The 23410-nt window shown below is 40.9% G+C and overlaps 1 protein-coding gene across 1 annotated transcript in view; it reads left to right on the plus strand.

Annotated features, from left to right (window-relative positions):
* Positions 1 to 932: 932 nt before the first annotated feature.
* The window catches only part of tsc22d3 (TSC22 domain family, member 3), a 33741-nt gene continuing 11263 nt past the window's right edge, over positions 933 to 23410 (plus strand). Inside the window, 2 exon segments of the mRNA XM_029441657.1 lie at positions 933 to 1596; positions 1598 to 1725. Coding sequence (XP_029297517.1) covers positions 1402 to 1596; positions 1598 to 1725 — 323 coding nt within the window. The 5' untranslated portion in view covers positions 933 to 1401.

Consider the following 23410-nt stretch of genomic DNA (forward strand, 5'->3'; position numbering starts at 1 on the left):
ACACATTATTGTAAAACAAAAAGCATTAAACAACAAGCATTGCCGTTTAATACTGATTGACATCCATTAACTTAGGATCTAAACATGTGCGGGGTTGCAGGGGACTGGAGCTCATTCTTGCTCACATTAGGAGAGAGAGAGAGAAAGGTACACCCAGGACAGGTCAACAGTCCATCACAGGGCTAACACATAACAACCACATCAACTCCTACAATTTAGGGTTTACAATTGACCTAACCAGAGCACCGGGAGGAAACCCAAGCAGACACAGCGAGAAGATGCAAGGCCACATACACAGAAAGGCCCCTGCCGGTTGGTGGAGTTGAACCCATGACCTTCTTGCCGTAAGGTGGTAGTGCCACCCAATGTGCCACTAAAAATTGGGTTATTTAAAGGATAATCTTTTATAAATATTCGGACTTGCTCACAGTCCATTCCTGAGCAATCTTGAACTATATTTAATCGCATAATTAAATATGTTAGTAATATACGAAAAACTAATTCAAAAGAGAAGCAGGTAAAGTAGATAAGAGCACACAAGCTCTACCAATAATTCATTTCCCTTAACTTCAGAAGCATTGAAAATGCCATGCTGGCAACTCCCATCACACATTTTCACAAATAATCGAGACAGTTATGTTATGTTATTGTGTCTCTCTGTGTGTTCCTGCATCCTCCCTCCCTCAGCCACTCCTTGTGCTGTCAGCATGGCAGGGTGGAGCAAGCGGCACATGTTTCAAGCATGCTCTGAAGCTTCCCTCCCTCTCTGTGTATTTTGTGCACGGCTAAGCTGAAAAAGAAAAGAGGAGGGCCCAGTGTGTGTAACCAGCAATACTTTTTTACCAATCACAGGGGTTTCCCCACCCTCTCTGCCTCCCTCCCTTCCCTCCCTCTCTATTCGCTCCCTCCCTCTGTCTCTAGGCACAGCAACCAAAGAAAAAAAAAAGTGCAGGGAAAAAAAGTGATAAGCAGCTTCTGGGTTTTGCTTTCAAGCGCACTCCTGCTGAATCGGCGTGAGTGTGTATGTGTGTGTGTGTGTGTGTGGGGCGTTCACTTTTTTTGCCTGCCACAGTAGCAACACATTGCAGCAGCGTCGGCCCCGAACAAAAGGCTAAACGCAGCAGAGCCACAGGAGGAGAAACTCAGGGATAAAATCAGGCAGAGTGGCCCAGCTTGACTGCATTTCTCAGAGAAGAACCCAACCTGCCATTTACCCCTCCTGGTCCTGGAGTGAAGACTACACTAGACCAGTTTAGGCTGCCTGTCCGTCTCTCTGAGCTGATCGTTTTTCTTTTACTTTGTCTTTCATTCATACACATCAGTCTCTGTTATCCTCTTACTGAGATTCCTGCACCTGCCGTTCTTCGCCTGGGCCTCCTTTTCCTCTACCTGTCATCCGAGATGTCAGAGGATGACTACCGTTCGCCCATCGGCCTGGACTGTTGCAGTTGCTGCCTGGACCTGGCCAATGGTTACGATGAATCTATGGCCAACACTTCGAATCAGGGCCTGCCAGCAAGCCCCACCAGCCCCAGTGTCAGTCACTTTCGCCAGCTCCGCAACCAGCTCATGTACCAGAACCTGAACACGGACAAGGCTGAACAACATCATGAGGCAGGACTCCTTGGAATCTGTGGTCAGGGATCCCTGCTTCCTGCTCAATGAGGGAATCTGCAACAGCAACATTGACCAGACCATGCTGTCTATACTGCTCTTCTTTCACAGGTATGTTTGTTTGATTATGTGACAGGCACACACTTATCTGATAAGGGGTTACGACTGAATATAAAGGCTTTAGGACATCAAATTTAAACTTGAACTGAAAGTTTTTCTTCACCCCTCTTCGGGACACCCAGTACAATGTCCACATTTTTTTACGTCTGGATCTGCATGTATCAAATCACAATATGAGTGATGCTTAAGAATCGTGTAGCAGATGGCTAACGGCGGCTAATCAGGATTCTTGGATCATCACTTCTTCTAAAAATGCTGACATAAGTGTTTACAGTCATGGATTAAGTAGCAGGACAGGACGAGGGCGTTCAGTTTAAATGTGTTGCAGATATGAGTTTCAGATAAGACTCTGTGACAGAACATTATTTATTACTTTACAGGAACTTGTAGAGCCAACAATTGAGATTTAAATGTAGATTATCAGGTTGCAAGTGATTGTCTTTCTCAAAAGTTTTCGAAAGCAAGCGGAAGATGGATTCAAAACATACAAGAAAGTCCAAATATTTATGCAGCTCACAGTGTCTGTTTACATGAACACAGTCCATGTCTTTCATGCAGCACACTTGATATGTTACACAACAAGACACTGACAAAGATATGAGCATGAGCTGTACAGTAATAACACTCAAATTCAATTTTACAATCGTTAATATTTGTAAGATATATTTGAACTCTGAGAAATAAATGTTCTTCTACTAAAGAGAAGAAACATCCAGAGAACTTAGATAAACACAATCTTTAAAATTCAAAAACAAAAAACAAGGTTATCATTAAGCAATCTGCTGTCATATTGATTCAATTAAAAAATAATCTTTTATTGCTTGAGGTTAATTAAAACTGACTTGAGACCTTCTCTGTTGCTGCCAAGCAGTGTTTATAAAACAGTGTTTGGCAGGTCACCTCACACCGTTTGTGAGGAAGAGTATGTTCTGCTACAAAGTTCACGACAGCTTCTGTTCGATGACTTCAGCCTCAAACTAACACTTACCGTCTTTCTAGTTCTGAACTTGTGACCCCCGAGCCAGAAGTTACTGTACGTACAGCAGCAAATACTACCGTACATACAAACCTGTTCGTAAGATCGTAAGAGCCACCTTTGAATGTCATATACTCTGAAGTTGTTGTCGTTTGTGCCAGTAAAACAGAGATATGTGTTAAAGGACATTATGTCACACATGTATGTTGTGTGATCACGTTATTCTGATAAGCAAGCAATAAAAGAGGGGTTTTCTTTTTTGTTTATGACGGTGTACAGAAGGAATCTAGATTTCAAAATGAACCTTTGCCCTCACTCTTACCACGTTTGTCTAAAGGCTGTTATCTTAAAGTCACTGTGTATTCAAATGTACAGACAGACTTTTATATCTGACTCTTGATGCTGCTGTTCCAAGTCATTAACATTTCATTTGAAACATTTTATATCTGTTTTGGTTTTAGAACCAAATGTTAGTGGAAAAAGCTTCATGTAAAAAAAAAAAAAGTGCACATTGAATTGCATTAATTCAAGTTTTTTAATTTAAAAAGGCAGCATATATACAACTATTCAACTTCTGTGAATCCTTCTAAAAAATATAATCCTTTTATTGAGTGCCATTAATTACACCATATCAGGAAAAACCAGATTTATTTCCATATTTAGTCGGATAAAATATCTGTGATAATGTGTATCCTGATAAGATGTGCCTGTAATGAACATGGCAATGATATTTATAATCATGGATTCAGTTTATTTTCAGATGTTATCATATCAGCAATGTTCTCTGGCTGAGAAGCATTATCAGTACGTTATCTAATTTCTCCAGCAGCCAAGCTTCCACAGAATATCCCAAAAGTTAAATTTTAACCTGGCTTAACTTTTCTATGTGATACAGAATGTTCTTATCTCGTGAGGTGATGATTGATACTGCATGTGTACAGACCGTACAATGGAGGTAAAAGCATTTACTGTGCACAGCATCGATGGGGCTGATGGCAGCGATGATTAGACCTTAACTAGATTTAACTTCATTTTGTAGCTTTTGGCTGTAAAGGCTTATCAGTTCCAAACTCTCAGGCAGATTAAAAAAAGTAATTGTTTTTAATACCTGACTACAGTATACAGTATACCTCTGCCTGAAAAAGACATCACATACTGCATAGGCTATAAATAGGCCACTAACTTAAATGTTCAATACATTATATAACAGCTGTTTAAATACTGAATCACCAAGGAACAGTCTGTTCTTGTTGTGTTTAGGATAGCGAGGGTGTGTCATTAGGATACTGAGGATGAAAAACAAGGGGTGAAGAAACTTTGGATTGGGACTGCAGCTCTAGCTCCAGCCGGTACTCCTTTTTCTAACGATATCAGTGAACAAATACGGCTTCTCAAACAAAAAGTTTTTTTATTTCGGGACAATACTTTGAACATGTTCTCAAGACGTGAATTTATACTCAGATATGCTCCGTTGAGTTATTGTTTGCTGCATTTCAGTGTTTACAGTGCCTTAGCTCGAATCAGGCCTGCTGGCCGGGCTTTGTTAATAGAAGTGTTACACAAGAGTTTTTTTTCCTGCTCTGCTACTCGGTCATAATGACACAGCTATACTATTGCGACTTCATGCATTTATTCACTAACCAAAGAGTTTACACTTTCACGGTTGTGCAGCTTATTAGAACATTCATTTTTTTTTACAGTTGAAGTGCAGAATTGTATACAGGACAGAAAAAACGGGTTATAAGTGCCAATATTTTCCAACATTTTTGGCCCAGAGGCAATGTGTTTACTTGCGCTATTGGCCAGTGTGATGGTGCATCTGTCTGTGCCAGCTTAATAACTGTTTGTCTGACAAACAGCCTTTAGACCAGAACACTTTGTTCCTGAACCTTCTCTTCTCAGAAGGGAATCGCAGACACGGATCATGTGGCTTTGGTGGATAGGCTTCCACGCAGGATTAACCATTGATTTCAAATGTGTACCCTTTACAGTTATTCACGGCGAAACACAAACGCACTCATTCATTCACACATGTACTCACAGTCTAATCCCGTCAGTTTAAAAAAAAAGAAAAAAGCTGCCTTGCTAAGCTGGAGGTTTTGCAGAAGTTCATACATTTTTCAAGAACTCGCTTCGGGAAGGCCCCGGCTTGAGCCTGGCTGAGGTTTATACATGCGACCTCAGCCTGGGTGGTCAATCTTCCGAGCGGCCATCCTTCTCGATTACAACATGTTAACAGAATGAAATGTTCCGCGTAGCCTGAAGGAAGCATACAAGGACATCTTTTTGAATTTTGAATATCAGTAAGATGCAGCAGCCATTATACTTGTCATGTAAATGATTCAAGGGTTACATAAATGTGCTGAGAGGAGAATTTGAACTCATAAGTCTTGTTTGATGTTTGAGGCAGAGCCATGGAGCCCTGAGTGTGTGTGTGTGTGTGTGTGTGTGTGTGTGTGTGTGTGTGTGTGTGTGTGTGTGTATGTGTGTGTGTGTGTGTTGATTTAATTTGAGGCTTAGCTATAGCTACACTTGGATGAAATGAGAATGGCACTCCTTCACCCGAGCCAGTCAGTCAGTACTTAGCAGCCACTAAACACCATTACACCATCTTCAGGGTGAAGAGGGGTGAAGAGCCTAGAGCGATGATACCAATGTTTACCACAGGACTGTGACCAGTCAGTCAGTCAGTACATTAAGTCAAAATAAAGATAGTAAAAAACTTTGCGGTAGCACAAAAGATCTCATTAAGTGTCAAAGACTTCATGGAAGAGTTGTTTTCTGCAGCAGCAACTAACGTGACCACATGACACCACCCAGAGATCCCCTCCATGTTTATACACAAGACAACAATGATCTATCTATTGCATCTTTGAAGACAGAAGCTGTTGTTTTTAGTAGTGCACTGATTCATACTTCTATGTCCCAGGCTGTAGCCCATAGCTGCAAAAAAAAGAAAAAGCTTTGAAAACCAGTTAAAAAAGTTTGACGGTAAAGTGTTTAAAATGACAAGAAGCTGCGAGGCAAGTGAAGGCAAGACGTGTAGGGATCAAATGACTTTCAGGATGGAGGGTGAGGTTCACTTTATGTTCACAGACTCCAAGGTTGTGCTCTGTAGGATAAGTTGTACACAAAATGGCAGTAAAAGGATTCTGACAGAGAAGTTACAACATGTGACTGAGTTTGATTTGCTGCTATGACACAAATATTTAACCTTCTAACACTTTGTTGCCCTACTAGCCGAGGCCTTTTTACAGGCTCTCACTTAGGACTCTGGCTTCGGTCCAGTTGACTACTGAACATGACCAAACACTCAGTGGAGACGAGGTCCAGCTGCGCTTTAGAGCTCCACTCTGTGATCAAAATATAAACCACGAAATAGCTTTGCAAGAAGTCCACAACCTACATTTAGTGATCCACTGTGTAGGTTATGGAAAGCTACTTTGCCATGTGTATCCAGGAATCCATAAATATGTCTTATGAACGATCCCCAAAGGAAAAACACATAACTACTGGAAACTACTGGATAAACTTTTGTAACCCAGAAAAAGTTCCATCTCCGTCTGCATCATTGTGCTATAAGTCGGTTTCATATTTTAGTTATGGTACATGACAGTGCCTCAATCCTCTAGAATACAATTGGGTAAGAAGTGAATACCTTCTTTATCTTGGATATGACCTGTTGAATTCATTTACATGCAGGTAACACCTGCAAAACGATCTACCGTCAGTCAAAGTAGAGCTGGATGTAGGCAGTTCTGCCAGCTCAGTCTTTAAGGGCAAACCATTTGCATAGAAGACTCGTTACAAAAGTGATAAACACTTTTGGGGAAGTCGCAAGGATCATAGTGCACCCAGTATCAGAGTGGAGAAACCGGTGCCAGAACAAACAACTTATTATTATAAGTAAATGGCATCTGCTTACACCCCCTTCCAGTGTTTTTAGGCCAGTTCTGCAGATATAAATCGGCCCCATTTGGCAGACAAATGCTATATAATGAAAAACATCTCCAGAGCATACATTCAGTACAATTACAGCACCGTTGCTTATGAATTATCATAAGACGCTACCAGCTGTAAAAGGCGTAGGGACGAGAGTAAAACTGCACCAGAGTTGAAATTCTAATTTCACATCCCTCCTACTGCTACAAAGCAAGAGCAGTGTGGCGTAATGTCCTGCATAGATAGAACACAATACATTATGAGGGAGGATGAATGTGCTGAGTTTCAAAAAACATCCTTTCTGATGACAGAATCTCAATCCAATTACACTGTTTTTGATCCGAGCTTCTTCTTTTTTTGTAACAAAACCAAACAGTGTAACTTGGTAAGAAGGAAAAACAAAGTGTCCACAAGAAGTTTGAAAAGAGTTACCTAACTTCATGGGGTTGCATGAGGCACGGATGTAAACAAAAAACAGGGATTAGTCGCAAGAAGGCAAAGGGAAGGATGTCGGGTTGGAAAAACAGATTCATGGCCTCCTGGAAGTCTTAGGAGGCAATCCCTAACAAACAAAGGCCACACAGGAGAAATCTGAGCAATGTCAGGCGAGAGAAAGGGAGAGCTACAGGGAGAGATAGCTAGAGAGAGAGAGAGAGAGAGAGAGAGAGAGAGAGTCAGGGGTAGACAAACAGGAGGCCGGTGCAAAGACAAAACACAGACAGGACTTGCTAAAAATAGTGTGCTGTTGACAGTAGGTGGAACTCTAATATATAGGTGGACTGCAGACGACTGCGGTAAAAGTCACAACCTTTTTTTGTTTCTATAGCTAAAGGAAGTGATTCTTTACTGGTGGCAGGAAGTAAAAAGCCATAAGAAGTGTTTGCTTTACAGTTGTTTTTAATGGCTTTCCTCAAACACAGGCTTTGACCATGTCTGTGTTGAGAAGAGACATTCATGGAGGACGAGATTGATTCACAATATTGGAAACTATTAGATTTTGTAACACGCGTTGGTATGTATTTAGTGTGTTTGCACCACGCATTAGCCCCATGCTTGATTTTTATCACTGAGAGAGCAATTTAAAGAGGGATGTACAATAATGGCTTTTTAATGGACCTCTTGAGTTACTGCCTTGTTGTGTTGCGACTGTGTGAATAGGCTGCCCTTGGTGCCGTGCCAGTAGATGCCTGGAACCACTGTTGAATCGTTTGTGTATGTATGTATTTGTGTTTGTGAGTACTATCCAGTGCTCCACTGCTGAACTAGACACTGTCTTCTGTCTATAAAGTGGATGATTATGTTGTTGGTGAATGCCCACAGTTGGTCATGATTAGATTTTCCTCCCAAACACACGCCCTCCACTTCAGCAGACAGAGATCAGTGTGCGTCAACTCAGAACTCCAGCGACACACCCTGTAGCCGACCATAAGTTGACGTAACCTCCCCTGTGCCGGCCCCGTCTTTACCAACACCACCGTGGTTCCTTGTTCAGTTGCCCCTAGCAGCACGATAAACATAACATGCTAATCAGATTGCAGTATCTCTTTCTGTGCACCTTTATGTTAATGATCCCTGCAAAAGTTTCTCTCCATCTAAATAATGTTGTATACGTATGTCGTACTGTATGCCCTTAACTTAAAGGTCACGCAATATTCAATATGTTTCTTCTAGTCAACAAATCCCATGAAAAACACTAAAGCAATAATGAGCGGATCCTACTTACCTGACAGAGCTTGTCCTGTGTGCCATTTTTGTCCAACAACTCTTGGGTGATATGTTCCTTCATTACAATGAACATGGGCACTGTGGTTTATTTTGATCACACACACATTCCTAATGCTAAAAATACACAGTTTACTCTTGTTTGAGAACATTATTGCTAAAAACGATAGTGCCCATCTCTTTTAAGAAATGATTTAGCCTTTCTAAAAAAATATAACTGTATATACATGACCTGTTTTTTATAAATGTGTGTTCTGATTTGAAACAAATGTGCGTGAGGCTGACAGCAAAGACAAGTTGTGGAAGTTTGAACATATTAAAAACTGGACAAATGGATCGTTGGATTCGGAGTTGTTGACAATAACAAATATTGTCGGCATTATTCTTTAAGGATTGTTTTGAAAGACATGATGATGACCTTGATAACAAATACCTTTTTTAAATGTATAAATAAGCCCTGTAATCTTTTTAATGATCCTATCCTGTCCTCAGTGACAGCTGCAAGGGTCAGGAATGACTCATCCATCCGTCTGTCTGGAAGACATAAAACACACTCCTTGGCAACGCAAACGCAAACGCACACACACACACACACACACACACACACACACACACACACACACACACACACACACACACACACCTACAGTATACAGTACATAAGGGTGACCCACAGTATTATGCTGCTGTTGACACGTCACCACAGCAGAATCCAGCTAAGCTCCTTTGTCCTGTGCGACAGAGCGTGGAGATACAGTATGTACCAGAGGTGGATTACAAATCTATAAGTAACACATCAAGTTTGCCATCCGTGTCAAATCATCACAAACAGACTGTCTTTCAGAGGGGATTCACTCCCACGAATCTTCTAAACGTATTTGTCACAAGCTCACAAGATTTTGAAAAAAGTCAATACATTCATGAAAAAGAGACATAAGACAAAGAATCTACTTATGTATCTGCTTTCATAAAGTACACTAAATAAAGACATCTAATGGTTCTTGAAAAACTACTTTATTTGGCAGTCAAACTAACTAAATAAATGAAAGTGAAATGAAAGAGTCATTTTACGATTGCTTAATGTTGTTATCATGTTGCTGTTCTAAATCATATATATCCAACATCCAAGTGTGAAATACTGGGTTATTTGTGCTACCAAAATAATGTGTGTGTGATTTGTACTGAAGCCCTTTAGTCTCAGCTTCGCCACATATCCATGACGGAAACAAGTGGTGGAGAATTCCTGAAACATAAGTGAGAAGACCAAATAAATGGAATAGGGCAACATTTCAGAAAAACGAAAAGAAAGAAGCATTCTTCAAAAACTGATTCCAAAAATACATCAAAAGAAAGAAGCAGTACCACCCATACATAGGAACCCTTTCTTCTTTCCTGTTTCGTGTTTGTGCAACGCTCTTTGTTCTTCCCTCTTTTTTTATTTGCTGCATATCTCTACCTCTCTTCTTATCCTCGTCTGTTCCTCCCTGTCTCTCCGTTTCTTCTTCTTTCTTTATCCATCTCTCCATCTCACTTCTTGTAGTTGAGAGCCGTTGGACTATTAGAAGTCTGAGAGAAGAGGGCGGGTTGGAGTGTCCGTGGCTTGTGCTAGTGGCCTTATCTGTTTGGACCATGGCTATGGCGCCTACTTAGATAATAAGGCAGCCTGTCAACACTTGCCATCACACACTCTCACGCAAACACAGCCCTGTATTTGACAGTGAGTAATAGTGTCAAACAGTCAATATGTTATAATTACACTCATTAAATTGGCATTAGACAGTAACACAGCTTGCATAACACCAGGGGTTAGTGCGCTCTGGTTCGTCTTTTCATCAGACTGCAGCTCGCACACGACAACCTCCGCCTATAGTCAGGAAACTGTGTGTTTTGTCTCCAGTATGCAGGAGTTCATGGACTAGATGCAGGGAATGAGAAGAGATAGAGTTATTAGACTGGCACTCTTCATACCACCCAGGCTGAGCGGTACAAGCTGCTGGCAGTAAAATGTTCATTCTGTGCTATTTTCATTGGGGAAGGTTTGGGATTCCCACTCTGACTTTTCCTTACTCTGCATGATGAGTGAGAATGCGGTAACCCACCCTGCTACTAAGGGCCAAGTAAAAGTTTGGCTGAGGTGAGGTACAGTAAAATAAATAAGTTTTTCATGAGTTTACTGTGTCCTTCTCCAGATCCATGGGAAAGAAATCATTCAGCCGGCGGAATATCTAAAAGCTTGACTGACTTTGAAAGATTTGGGTATAAAAACTCAACGACAAATTTCACTTCTTTGCAACTTCCCTTAAAAGGACTGGCATACCGGGACTTCATTTCAGATTCATTCTGATGCTTATTCCATCTGTTTCTCTCTGGATGCCTGTTTCATAATCCCAAGTGCTGTTGTCCTACACTGAGTATGTTTTTTTCTTCTTTTCTTCCCACAATAGTCTGCTACACAATGCAGCCAGACAGTGCTTTTGTGGAGCGAGCCTGAGCCAGGCCTATCATTAGCCTATCTTATTCTCCCCTGGCACTATTCACACGCAGGTTGCGTACAATATGTACCCTGGGTCCGTGCACACACACACACACACACACACACACACACACACACACACACACACACACACACACACACACACACACACACAAACACACACACACATAAAAACATAAATGGACATAAAACCTCATCTTTTCTCAGCTCAGAGCACACACACATGTGTAGAGCCTTATCAAATATCCATGAATACACACACACAAACATACACAAACACTCTTACAATGTCTGTCCCCCTGCAGGGCACACAGCTATAGACATACTTTAGCAACAGTGCTGCCACAGCCCATTACTGAGAAGTGCTCCTAGAGTCTTTTGGAAAGAAAAAACAATTATTTCTCAGCGCTTCTGTTTCAGAAAACAGAAAAGGTTACAGCACTAGGACCAACCACATGTTCTATTTTTGAAGTGATTGGAAATCTGCGGTTTGCCAACATACTGTGTTTTTCTTTTCTGATTTTACTTCTGTGTTCATTAAAGAACACAGAGAGTAAGTGTAATTTAAGTTTCCCAAACACGACTCTCCCGTCATACAATGGGCATGATGAGTTTGGTATTAAGGAACATTAAAAAGCCCATTAAACAATTATCTAATTTGTAATTGGATTCCTACTGGAGTGTCTGACATCTGATTCCCATCACACAATCATATCCTTAATTTAACGTACAGTACCTGAGTGGTGCTTCAACATTTAGTTCAATTAAAGTGTTAACCTCATTTTGTAAGATGTGTCACCTCAACACCCCCTTCCTCTTCCATGCCTGGGAACTCCTGCGCTGTACTGTCATCTATAATTGCATAATTAAAATATGACTTTTGCACAACATTAGACATTTCAGAAGAAATAAACAAGTGGAACACAGCTGTCTAGCTGGGAAACTGAGTGGAGAACAGCTTAGGCAACCTGCTCACGCCTTGGTGCAATGAGTTTGCTTCATCAGATGAACCCAAGTATGCAATCAACTTGCAAAATCAAGAAAACATTTGTTTTTCTCTGGGTGCAGAGGCAGACCTTGGCAGACATTAAAGGTAATATAACTGCCACTATGAATTACAGTTTGCAGTATACTTGCTCCAGAAAAGGCCAGATGACTGGCAAATCCCCACGAACCATAATCAAACTCTGACTTTAGAGTAATAACTATGGTTTCCTGTTTGTTACTGCTGCGTCCAAATTTCCAAACTCTCATTGGCTTCAAGTGTCCCTGCTCGACTGGAGAGGTACTCCGTGAAAGAGAACAAAATAAACCAAGAAAGAAAAAGAGGAAAAGAAAGAAACATGATTCAGTGCAAACCTCCAAAAAGTACCGACTTTCTGTGATGACAATGCAGTTATCACGGTGAGTCACAGACCATGCAAAAGAAAATAGAGACGTTTATATCAACAGTGTATTGCGCACAATGTTGGTTCTTAAAATCATATCAGTTCTTCTCCCTATGACTTCAACAGAAAACAGGGAGAGGCTAGCCGGACTGAGGACCGGTTTGCTCCCAGTGGCAGACTAAAAAGGTGGAGCTGTTCTGCCAATCTCCTTTTCCCTCTGTGGATGCCTTTCTGGCAGACATGAGACCGCGAGAGAGAAAGGAGAATAATAAACGCATGTGCCAAGTTTCAGTGATTTTTTTTTCTTCCCGTTCCCCAGCAGAGAGAAAAAGAGAGAGGGACTAGCAAAGTCAAATGAGTGAAAATAACAAGATGCATCCTGTCCAAGAGCTCCCTTCTGTCTCTGTGTCACTGTGTTTTGAAAAGAGGCAGTCGTACCATGGAGCGGCCCGGGTCGGTCGTATCTGATGGGGCATTATGCCTCAATCCCCTGCCATCTTACTGTGCCGTCATGAGGAGCAATTAGCCCCGGTGACATTAAATGACCTCGTTGTGCATTCCTTCCAGTATGGTGTCATGGAGAGGAATGAGTCACAGATCATCATTATGTTTGCATGCTGTGGTGTTTACACTTTCGGGCGATTAGGCTAAACAGCGGCTCTCTGAAAGCATGTAGATGCTTCTGCAGTAAAGTAATAGATGCTGGTGCTCAGGAACCGGCGAGGCCAATGCCAAGAAAGTGTGGGGCTCTGGGAGGAATGTTGACGAACTCTGAAACTCTCTTTCCCTCCCTTTTTTCATGTATTCCTCCCAACTGTCTCTCCCTCACACACACACACACACACACACACACACACACACACACACACACACACACACACACACACACACACACACCCACACACACACACACACAAATTCCATCCAGGCTGCCATCCACATCCCTGACACAAGTCTTTCAGGGGCCTGCAATGCACACAAAGGCCTATTTATTCCTAGCGTGCATAGAAGGTGTCATATAAGGGAAAGTGGAGCCTGCACTGGCAGAAAGAGAGAAAATAGGGGAATTTATATAACACTCGAGGTCACAACCTTTCAGTACTTGTGAGCCGACGATCAGCTGGGGTCAAGAGGTTTTCTTGCATAGGGGTGTCTTTTACAGTGGAATAGCTTGATTTAAGTAAGAAAATCTGACAGTGTTCTTTACCTAAAATGTTACAGCTCAGTGCTCAGGTCACCCTCAACAAGTCAAGAGCAAAGAATTCCTAGCAGGCAAAAGGATACTACCTTTAAGAAGTGTTTTTCTTTTTAATGCTTTAAGGAGCGGTTTACGTTTGAACTCTTATCTGCAGGAAATCCAATTCATATGCGAGGTGCATGACTCTTTTCTCTCCTTCTTTCCAACTGTCAGTTCTACACTCTCTACTTGACCCTAATGCTTCAACCGATGCATCACCCTCGGGCTTGTTTAGCATAATTTAAGCGTTGCTCTACAATAGGATTCTCCCAGATGCCCGGTCACGATGCGTTGGAGGAAAACAGGATAATGTTGTTACATAACTTGTATTTTACCTTTCAATGTTGTCCAAGTATTGTTGGGCCAGAATGCTAAGTTAAAACAACTGCTGTAGCTTATTTAGCACAAGGTGGATTTGGTGATTCATTGTATGCATCTGATGAAACTGGCTGAACTGCACGCAAGGAAGTCAAGAATCACATAACAATCTACATAAAGCCAGTTTATGGGCTGGTTTACGGCTTAGTTTTCAATTTAAAAAACACGTTCTTACATTTATAAAACAAACAGTGACTAAGACACCGGTATCATAGTATATGATGCCACATGGATGGATCAGAATTCCCATGCCGTCTTGCACGCAAGTGCCTGAGGGTAAATCCAGTTAACATATGGGTGGTGAGGGGCGTGTTTGGGTTGTAGCGGTCAATAGGTAAATGTTCCGACACTCCAACCATGACTAATCCATGTCTACTGTCATGGCTGAGAGCTCCTCCTGATTCCAAGGCAGAGTCCTGTTCTCACCAGAGGTTACATAACAAACAGACAGACACAACAGTGTGGAAATGTTGGCGAAACACAGGCAATCCTTCCATTGCTTTTTCCAGGATTTTATCAGTAGAATCATCACTTTGAATCGGAAAGAACGTGTCGTTATCTGATCCATTTAGTGGTCTGAGTGAGTGTTTTGCTGTATTTCTGGCTCCATTTGTTCATAGGCCCATTTCCCTCCAGAGGGAAAGGATGCTATTGTAGCTCATATCAGTGGGAAATTCAGAGAAACACCCTGATAAAAGAAACAAAGTCCCCAGCGGTTTTTCTATGGCAGCCAGCAAGGGGCGGATATAAAAGAATACAATAAACTGGAAGACAAGCAGAATACTTCCTCCTATTGATATTCAAATGTGCTTTCTAGAATTAGATATCAGATTCAGACAAGGCAGTGCTTGTCCCCGGGAGTGCAGTAATATCTAGGCCATTGATAACAGCATTGCTTAGAGCTTCTCCTGGGGCTTGTCTGTTGGTGAGTCTCTCATTTGCCCTCTAATGTTGGCATCTTAACTGGCATTTGCATTGTATTGAAACAGATGGAAACAAAAGCAATGGTTCAACTTGGATGGGAGACACACAGCGAGAAGGTTGTGTAGTTTCTTTTGGGAATCCACATTTTTAGATTTGCAAAATGCTATTGGAGGTATCTTGAATTGTTCATTTTGTAGCTGCCATGATTGTTATATTTTCCTTTTTAAAAGTCTTCCTGTGGATGAGGTTCCAAACTCGTCCGTTCTTAAGTCGAGGCCTGAGCATCTTGGTTAAATCACATCTTCACATTTCTTTTTCCTTGTTTGTTAAAAATACGGATTCATGTTTAAAACAGGTTTCCACCAAGGCTGTAATGTTCACAACAATAGCATAAAGTCATTGTTAAAACGCCCCGTAGTTATAGTCTAAAACAGTCAACGGCACCTGCTGTCACAAACACAATGAGACGTGCACTGGGACAGATTGAAGACTTTGAGTTTATCATCTCGACCACATGATAAGAGGCTAACACGTTACTCCTGCACCACATCCCACTGAGCAAGCTCTAAGATGTGTCATCTTTTAAACACAGGTGTTGGATACCTCACTATTACTCATATTTACTGTGGTTACAGTGCAATATAATAATAGTTTCCTTGGTATCCTTTGCATTGCTGCTCTCAAACAAAATGTTGTACCTTCAAAATGAGTGTTTTAACAGTTTAACGGTGTATCTCTGAGGTTTCACCACATCATGTGTTGTGCGGCAGCATTTTCCTAACCCACCAGAGCAGCAGGTCAAATACACTGTTGGGTAAAACTTTTAAAGCCCAAAGTGAGTAATCTTAGCATTTATGTATATGCCATATCAACACTCCATCGCTCTTTCTCTTTTGCAATACACCAGCATGCTCCCCCCCCCCCCTTTCATATCTCAAGGTAACCATGTTTTTGACAGTTTACCTAAAGAACTGGGAGTACAGCCAAATCCTCCTATCAGAGGAAACACTGCCTCACAGCAGCTGTGAAAGCCTTATCCTCCCTCCCCTTTTCTCCTCCTCTCCTTTTCTCTTCCTCATTTTTGCATTTTCCTGTTTTGGTGTTTGGTAGCTCTCTGCTCAGTCTTTGATACAAAGCAAGGGGCTGTCCTAAGGCTGCAGGGCGCAGACACACAGTATCTGGTGAACTGAGGAAATGCGATACGGCGGATTCTTGTTATTGTACTAATTTCCGTGTCTGACTGTTGTTTTTCATTTCAGCCAGACAGCTTTGATAGATGAGCTGAGAGATTGCATAAAGCAAAATAACAAGACACCTTTTCGGTAATATTCTGCAGTCGCACAATCATACCTACAGTGTCCGTTTAGCCAAATGGAGGAAATATTCCCTTGAAATGTGGTGTGTTGTGTCTTCATGAAATATGCATATCTTGCAGCACTTCCTTGACTGCCTTGGGCGTGTCAAGAAGTGTTTAATCTGTCTGAAGACAGGTCATTTATGTGATGTACATTACATATAATAAAGGGACATTCACACACATATATGTATATGTGATTATACATTGGTTCTGTCACCCAAAATCCCATCTTCTGCAGTTTCTTCTAAGCAGTCTAGATAACAAAACACCTACAAGTTGGTGTGTGTGACTGCCTATTATCTGACAGACGATGTTCCGTTCTTAAATGTTTTGTTTTATTTTTTAAATAACAGGATGGAAGGGCATGATCAGACAGCTCCGATGTGTGCTCTCTCTCTCTCTCTCTCTCTCTCTCTCTCTCTCTCTCTCTCTCTCTCTCTCTCTCTCTCTCTCTGGAGCTCAGGCAGGGTTCGCTAGCAGAGTACACACAAGAATCTAAATTCATCGTGCATAAGGCTGCTGTTGTTTCACCGAGACCCCATCCAACCTTGCATCCAAATGCGGTTCTCAGTTACATATTGGCACACACTTGCCCCTGTCAGGTGAACAGGCATGGGACAACAACAACATCTGGGCCAAAAATAGCGAAGCATGTACCAGACAACAACTTTATGATGAGACAGGTCAGAGACGGGATAATTGCCTGTCCTGAAGCATGGCAGTCAGATAGTATTTACTACTCAGAGATTATGTGAAAAGACAAGAATAACAATAACTGTTAGAGGAGGAGGCGTGCAGCGCTGACAGAGAAGAAGAACGAAGGAGGGAGAGAACCCAAACAACCGAGTCTGATGACGCAGACAGCAGGACAAACGACTGTGCACAAGGTGGCAGGCAAGATACAAAAGTGACACGGCCAAATCATCCACTCATTAGCAAGATACACTCAGATAGTTTTCCATTCCAATAAACAATCTTTAAAAACTCAAGGCGCACATACTGTTGCTATTACTATTATGATTTGTTTAGGGTTGTCTATGTTGTGAAGGTTGGCAGTTACCTTGCAGGCGCCACACCGTGCTACTTCCTTTTGCGGTTGGGCTATAATTACAGTCTCACTAAGAAACAACCACAGTCATTAAACTGGTGTAAAGAAGACAATCAGTCACATAGGCTGGAAAAGGAAGATAATGACTGTGTGCATGAACTCAGTGTGTGTGTGTGTGTGTGTGTGTGTGTGTGTGTGTGTGTGTGTGTGTGTGTGTGTGTGTGTGTGTGTGTGTGTGTGTAGGTCAGGAGTTGTTTGTGGGAGTCTGTGAAATACCCGATTTTGTTTCAGTTCTGCAAATCCTGAAATAGTTCCTCAAAATAGCTCGTATAGCTTAACGGACATTTGTTTCATTTAGGATACACAGGTGTGTACTTGTTATAACAAAGAAGGCCAGAAGCTTACTTTGAATTACTTTAAAGTTATCTTTATGAGAATCTATAGAGTGTCGATACACTGTAAGTTTGAAGAACTGTGCCTTGTTTATATGACGGGGCTCATCAGAAATGGGACAATATAAATTTAATTATGCCACATACTTTGAATACATTGTTACAACACAGTTGGATTGACTGAATGCTGGATTCCTTCATGACGGTTTAATTGCAGGCAGATAATTTATTAACATCTAGCTGTAACTGTCTCTGACAGACACACTGGCACATACCTGCTCTTGTGTGTAATATGTCTGAAACAACAAAGACTGGCACATTTCTCCAGTTATATAATGCGCTGCAGCGAGCTCTCGTGTTATTGCAGGGTTGAAGCCAGAATAACCTGTAACAGTACACTGCTCCAGAGTTCAGTGCCTGAGTGCACGACCTCAATGACCTCTCCCGGTCTCTTCCTCTTTTTAATATATTCACTGGGTAGTTTTAATTGCTTTCCAAGCAAAAACATTTGAATGCTTTGTACTCGTTTCTCCCTCAATGCCTGAACTCTGTGATTTGAGTATGGAGATGAGGTGACATCTTACCGGCGCCCAAACACTGCTTACGAGGGCAAATCTGTCCATCTCCAAAAGAAAAAAAAAAAAAAAGGGCTCTTGCGCACTTCTCCTTGCCATTAAGCCAGATCTGATTAGAGCTTTTACGTCACCCTCATCTTCCATTCCAAAACAATCTCAAGCATAGCCATTATGTTCTTCCTGTTCATTTAATGTGCACTTTTTGAAAAGGGCTGTTTTGATTGATCCCAGAAAACGACATTTTCAGAATTGATTTTGCCATTTTTCCTCAATCTCAGCTTCTAGCAGTGTAAATCCTTACACCTCCAAGAATGTTTCTTTCTAAAGTGTCAAGCTGGTAAAGAATCTCTCTATTTCACTGCCTTAAGAATGCGTCCGCCTGCCAAACGCTGTAAATCTACACGTCCAGACAGAGACAGAAAAACACAGTGTGTAGTATTTGTGCGTGCTTTGTTTGTATGCATTTGTGTGTGGTTGCTTTGTCTTCACACCTCAGTGACCTCAAATTAGTGTGCATATCAAATGTCCATTTCTGTGTATGTATCTACGTGTCTTGGTGCATGTTTGTCTTTTTTGCAAGCATATTTGGATATGAATCTCAGTGTTGATAGCGTCCATGCTTGAATGCACACCTTTACTTGCATGGGAGAGTGACTGTGTATCTGTGTGCGTGCAAAACAGTGTTCTGTGGTTTCATAAGTGAACTTTGGACCTCTTGGGTACACGTTGGATGGAGGCCAATTTAGCCGACATTGTTTACCCAAGCCTTTATACAATGACTGGGATGGCGGATAGTGTTTACTCACTCTTCTGTGCAGCTTCGAGACCAGGGAAAATGACATCTAAAAAAGACAATTTGTCTTGTGTACTCTGACCGACTCCAAGTTCAAGAGTCAATTCAAGTCGAAGTATTTCCTGTTTGTTTCTCGGAGGAGAGCTTGAACCTTAACTTTGTCGTCAGCCAATCATCTGCTGCACAATCCTCAAATATTGTGGAAATCAAATTTAGGAGATTTAATGCTGGATTTAAATGTATTCTCAATGGCAATCCCTCCCAGTTACACAAGCAAATCTCACAGCAATTTAGCAAATTATTTAAAACTGCTCTGTTTACACAAATTGCAAAGAAGTGACAGCATTAGTGTTAGTGCACACATGCACATTCAGCAGCTACAGCATAACGTACTTGCTTAGTTAAAAAATGTGCATTCATTATAAAACAGCATGCTCAATGAGCTGCTGCTGCTGAGAAGTGTTTTCAAGGAGAATCCCATTAGAAACAGACAAGCTGTTTTGTCACAGTAACTCTCAAAGCAACCTGAAAACCACACTGATAGAAGTGACATCTCCAATCTCAGTGAATGCAATGTGTTCTGATACTGTGGAAGCTTATATATGTATTTTATTCATATTCATTTTGTTTTCTATGCGAGGTAAGATGTCACTTCAAAAATGCATTTGTCAGATTTTCTGACTTCTGACAATGTCTTAGGTTCCCATTTCTCCCCCCCCCCCCCCCCCATTCTCCTTGATCCTGCTGCACGTCAACAAATGGAGTGTGACCAAAAAAAACAAAAGAAAAACTCAAATGACCAATCAGTGAAGCTCATAAGACTTGCGTCTTTGTGTGAGGGGCAGGCTGTTTGGCTTTTTGAAGGCAGGATAGGCTGGGGTTCCTGTAAACTCCCAAACAACCTCCCAGCTCAGCACAGCATAGTGCTGGTTGTCACTATGTTCCCAGTTTATTTGGATCACGCAACAGCGTTTGATGCTGATCCTTCCCCTGGCTGAGTCACACCCTTAAATAGGACCCTTGTGTTACACTATTATTCCTGCTTGAACTGATGTCAGCCATAAGCAAAACAAGAGTTGGATATTTGAGGTCTGGAGAATTTTTAATCGGCTTCAAAATGCGGGGAGAACTTGAATGGTGATCAGACATAACTGTGACTGTTGACCCATGTTAGCTTTCTGCTTTTTAAATAGCTACAGCCACATTAACCAAATCAATTAAAATGTATGTGTATATTTAGTACACGCTATAAAACTTAATTATAATGCACTCTACACAGTTCAACTGCACATCAGAAAGGAGTGACGGGAAATAAACTGTCCATGCAGTGACACATGTACTGGTACATACCATTTGGCGCTATAGTTTGTTTTGTAACTGCATATCATCAATTACAGATGTTTTTTTCAGGCACGCATATAGTAGCCTATACACTGTTGATGCAGGGCAGATGTGGGAACAAACCATTAAAGATCAGTGTGAGGAAAGGACAACCATGCAGTATAATACATCACTGAAGATAAATGATACTGATGTCCACATGTCAAGAACGAGAAGATTGAATTATTTCACTTAATATTATACATGAAAAGACTCAATCTGGCAGCTGGAGGTAGAAAAAAAAGATCTACTTTGATCACTTGGATTAATCCTTTATAAATTAGTATGTGTACATACATGCATACATACATACATACATACATACATACATACATACATACATACATACATACATACATACATACATACATACATACATACATACACATGAGTACACATACACGCACATACATTCATACATGCACATACATGCATACAGTACATACAGTACATACAGTACATGCATACATACATACATACATACATACATACATACATACATAAATGCATACATACATACATGCATACATACATATTTACAAACATACATACAAACATGCATACATGCATACATACATACATGCATACATACATATTTACAAACATACATACATACATACATACATACATACATACATACATACATACATATTTACAAACATACATACATACATACATACATACATACATACATACATACATATTTACAAACATACATACATACATACATACATACATACATACATACATACATACATACATACATGCAGTACATGCATATATACAAACATACATACATACAATACATGCATACATACATACATAAATATATACATACATACATACATAAATACATACATGCATACATACATGTAAATGTAATGTTATTACATTAACCAGTTATTACTGCTTCATAAGAAACATAATGTAACAATACTTGAACATTAATAACACAAAACATTGTTTAACATATACACCTGGTGATATAATATAATGTAATGTGATGTTATTACATTATTCAACAGTTTAATACTTTAAATACTTGATTATGACTTCATCAGGGTTCTAACAAAACAGACTCTCACATTTTCAAGGCTTATTACCTTTTCTTTTTAAAGTGCATTGTGATTAACACTAATATGTCCTCATTAACGTTCCAGAACTGAGCATTGAGAATGATGATGTAATATGTGTGTTTACAGCGCGAACATATTTGTTTTACAGCCTTCACGCGGGTGGCCGACATCTGGGTTTACATTTGAGTTTCTCTCCTGAAGGAGATGTGGCTGCCTTAATTTCACTTTCTCATTAACGTTTCTTGAAGCTTTCTTCTAATAAACTCCAACATATTTCCTTTTAAGACGCAGTAGAATGGGGCCGGCACATCTGGCCCCGTCCTCGTCTTCCTCGGCCTGTCCTCTGACGGTAGGGGATCTTCACCACGCAGGCAGGCTGAGGAAACATTGCGTACACCGTGTTCTCTCGATCTTCAGCCCTCCTCTCTGTTTGCATGTGAACCAAACTGTACCTCTGTGGGACAGCACAGACCTATCTCCCCCCCCTGTGGTTTCTCAGACTCCAGTTGAATGCTTTTAATTTGTGATGCTATTTGGAAGGGAGAATTATATGAGATGCTGAATATACATGAGCTCCCTGTTTCACAACTTCACAGCTGCACTTTAATATATATCAGGTTCTCCCTTTGAGAGAAAGTAAAAAAGTGGCCTGTGATTGATTTTACTACAACAGTATAGCTTAGCTGAATTTATGTGCACATTTACATATGAACGCAGCATAGCTTGATGTCCGACTGCACAGATACTGTGTCTGTGGCAATCAACACGGGGAGGGGATGATCCCTGGAGTGAACGTCCGAGGCCTGGAAAGTACATTCAGTACCAGTGAGAAGCGGCCCATGTCCTGTTTCTATTCATTTTCCTATTCCTGCGTACAGTCTATTATTTAATTAAGATATCATATAAATGTTAGGGCATTATGAGGTCTCAACCTCCCAAGTTTCTGTACACTACAGTCTGGTTTTTATAATTGAAGTTGCCATACATCTCACCTGTAGATCAATTGTTATTCCATCATCGCAGTTTAGATATACAGCGCTCTTGCTTGAGACACAGCATGCTGTGTGGCAATAGGAAAGCTGATTGAATTGTGATCGGAGTCATTCCTTTGGTCTTGTTGAAGGAGAATAATACCATTTCTTTGGCGTGCAGAGATCAGTGGAAAGCAGGCTGATGAAACTTCCTCGGGCTAATATGAGTAACTTGGTTGAAACGCAGACATACGTAGCTTTAAAATCATAACAATCACAGTATTTGATGTTTTCTTTTAGAACTACTTCAAATGGTAGTTGACAATGTTACATTAGCATGATTCATTAAAAGACTTGGAGTGATTCTGAAGCACAGATGGCACAAAATGAAAATAAGTAACAAAATGTTTTCGGAAATGTACGACAAAACAAAAAATATTAAATAAATAAAGTTAATTCTTGGGTTTTTTTTCTATTTCATTTATTATTTTTGGAATGTATAATTTGTACTTCTACTAGTATAATTTAGTTGACATATCTGTACAGTATTTCTTTATTTTTAATATCTTGTCACATTAGAATATTTAATGTTCATTGGTCTAGCCGTATAAGCTGCTAATTCACTTTCCTTCAGCAATGACCGCCAATGACTTGTCTCAAATTATCCGTGGGAAATTAGTCGTTGCTCCATCGTCAGCTCGCAGGTGACAAAGGATTAGCTTTAATGCTCAGCGGAGGAGCCTGCTGGAGTCTGTGGGAACGATTCGGTGTTTAGATGACACTGACAGCGATAGTTAGCAGGGTGCCTGTCATCCAGTTAAATCCAGATTGTGCTGACAAGGCCAGACGTGCATGAGCACGTATGCGAGTGTGTTGCAAACCGCACGCATCGACATACACACGGGCAAACAAAAACACAAGCAAGCAAACAAACACACATCAGGACACGGCTCATTGAGGGCCCATCTCCCTCCACTGTTGTCCCAGTTGCTGGTGACTCAGGTCACACAGCTGCAAGCACAA

The sequence above is a fragment of the Cottoperca gobio genome, chromosome 10, assembly GCF_900634415.1.
Source record: "Cottoperca gobio chromosome 10, fCotGob3.1, whole genome shotgun sequence".
In the NCBI taxonomy this organism is placed as follows: domain Eukaryota; kingdom Metazoa; phylum Chordata; class Actinopteri; order Perciformes; family Bovichtidae; genus Cottoperca; species Cottoperca gobio.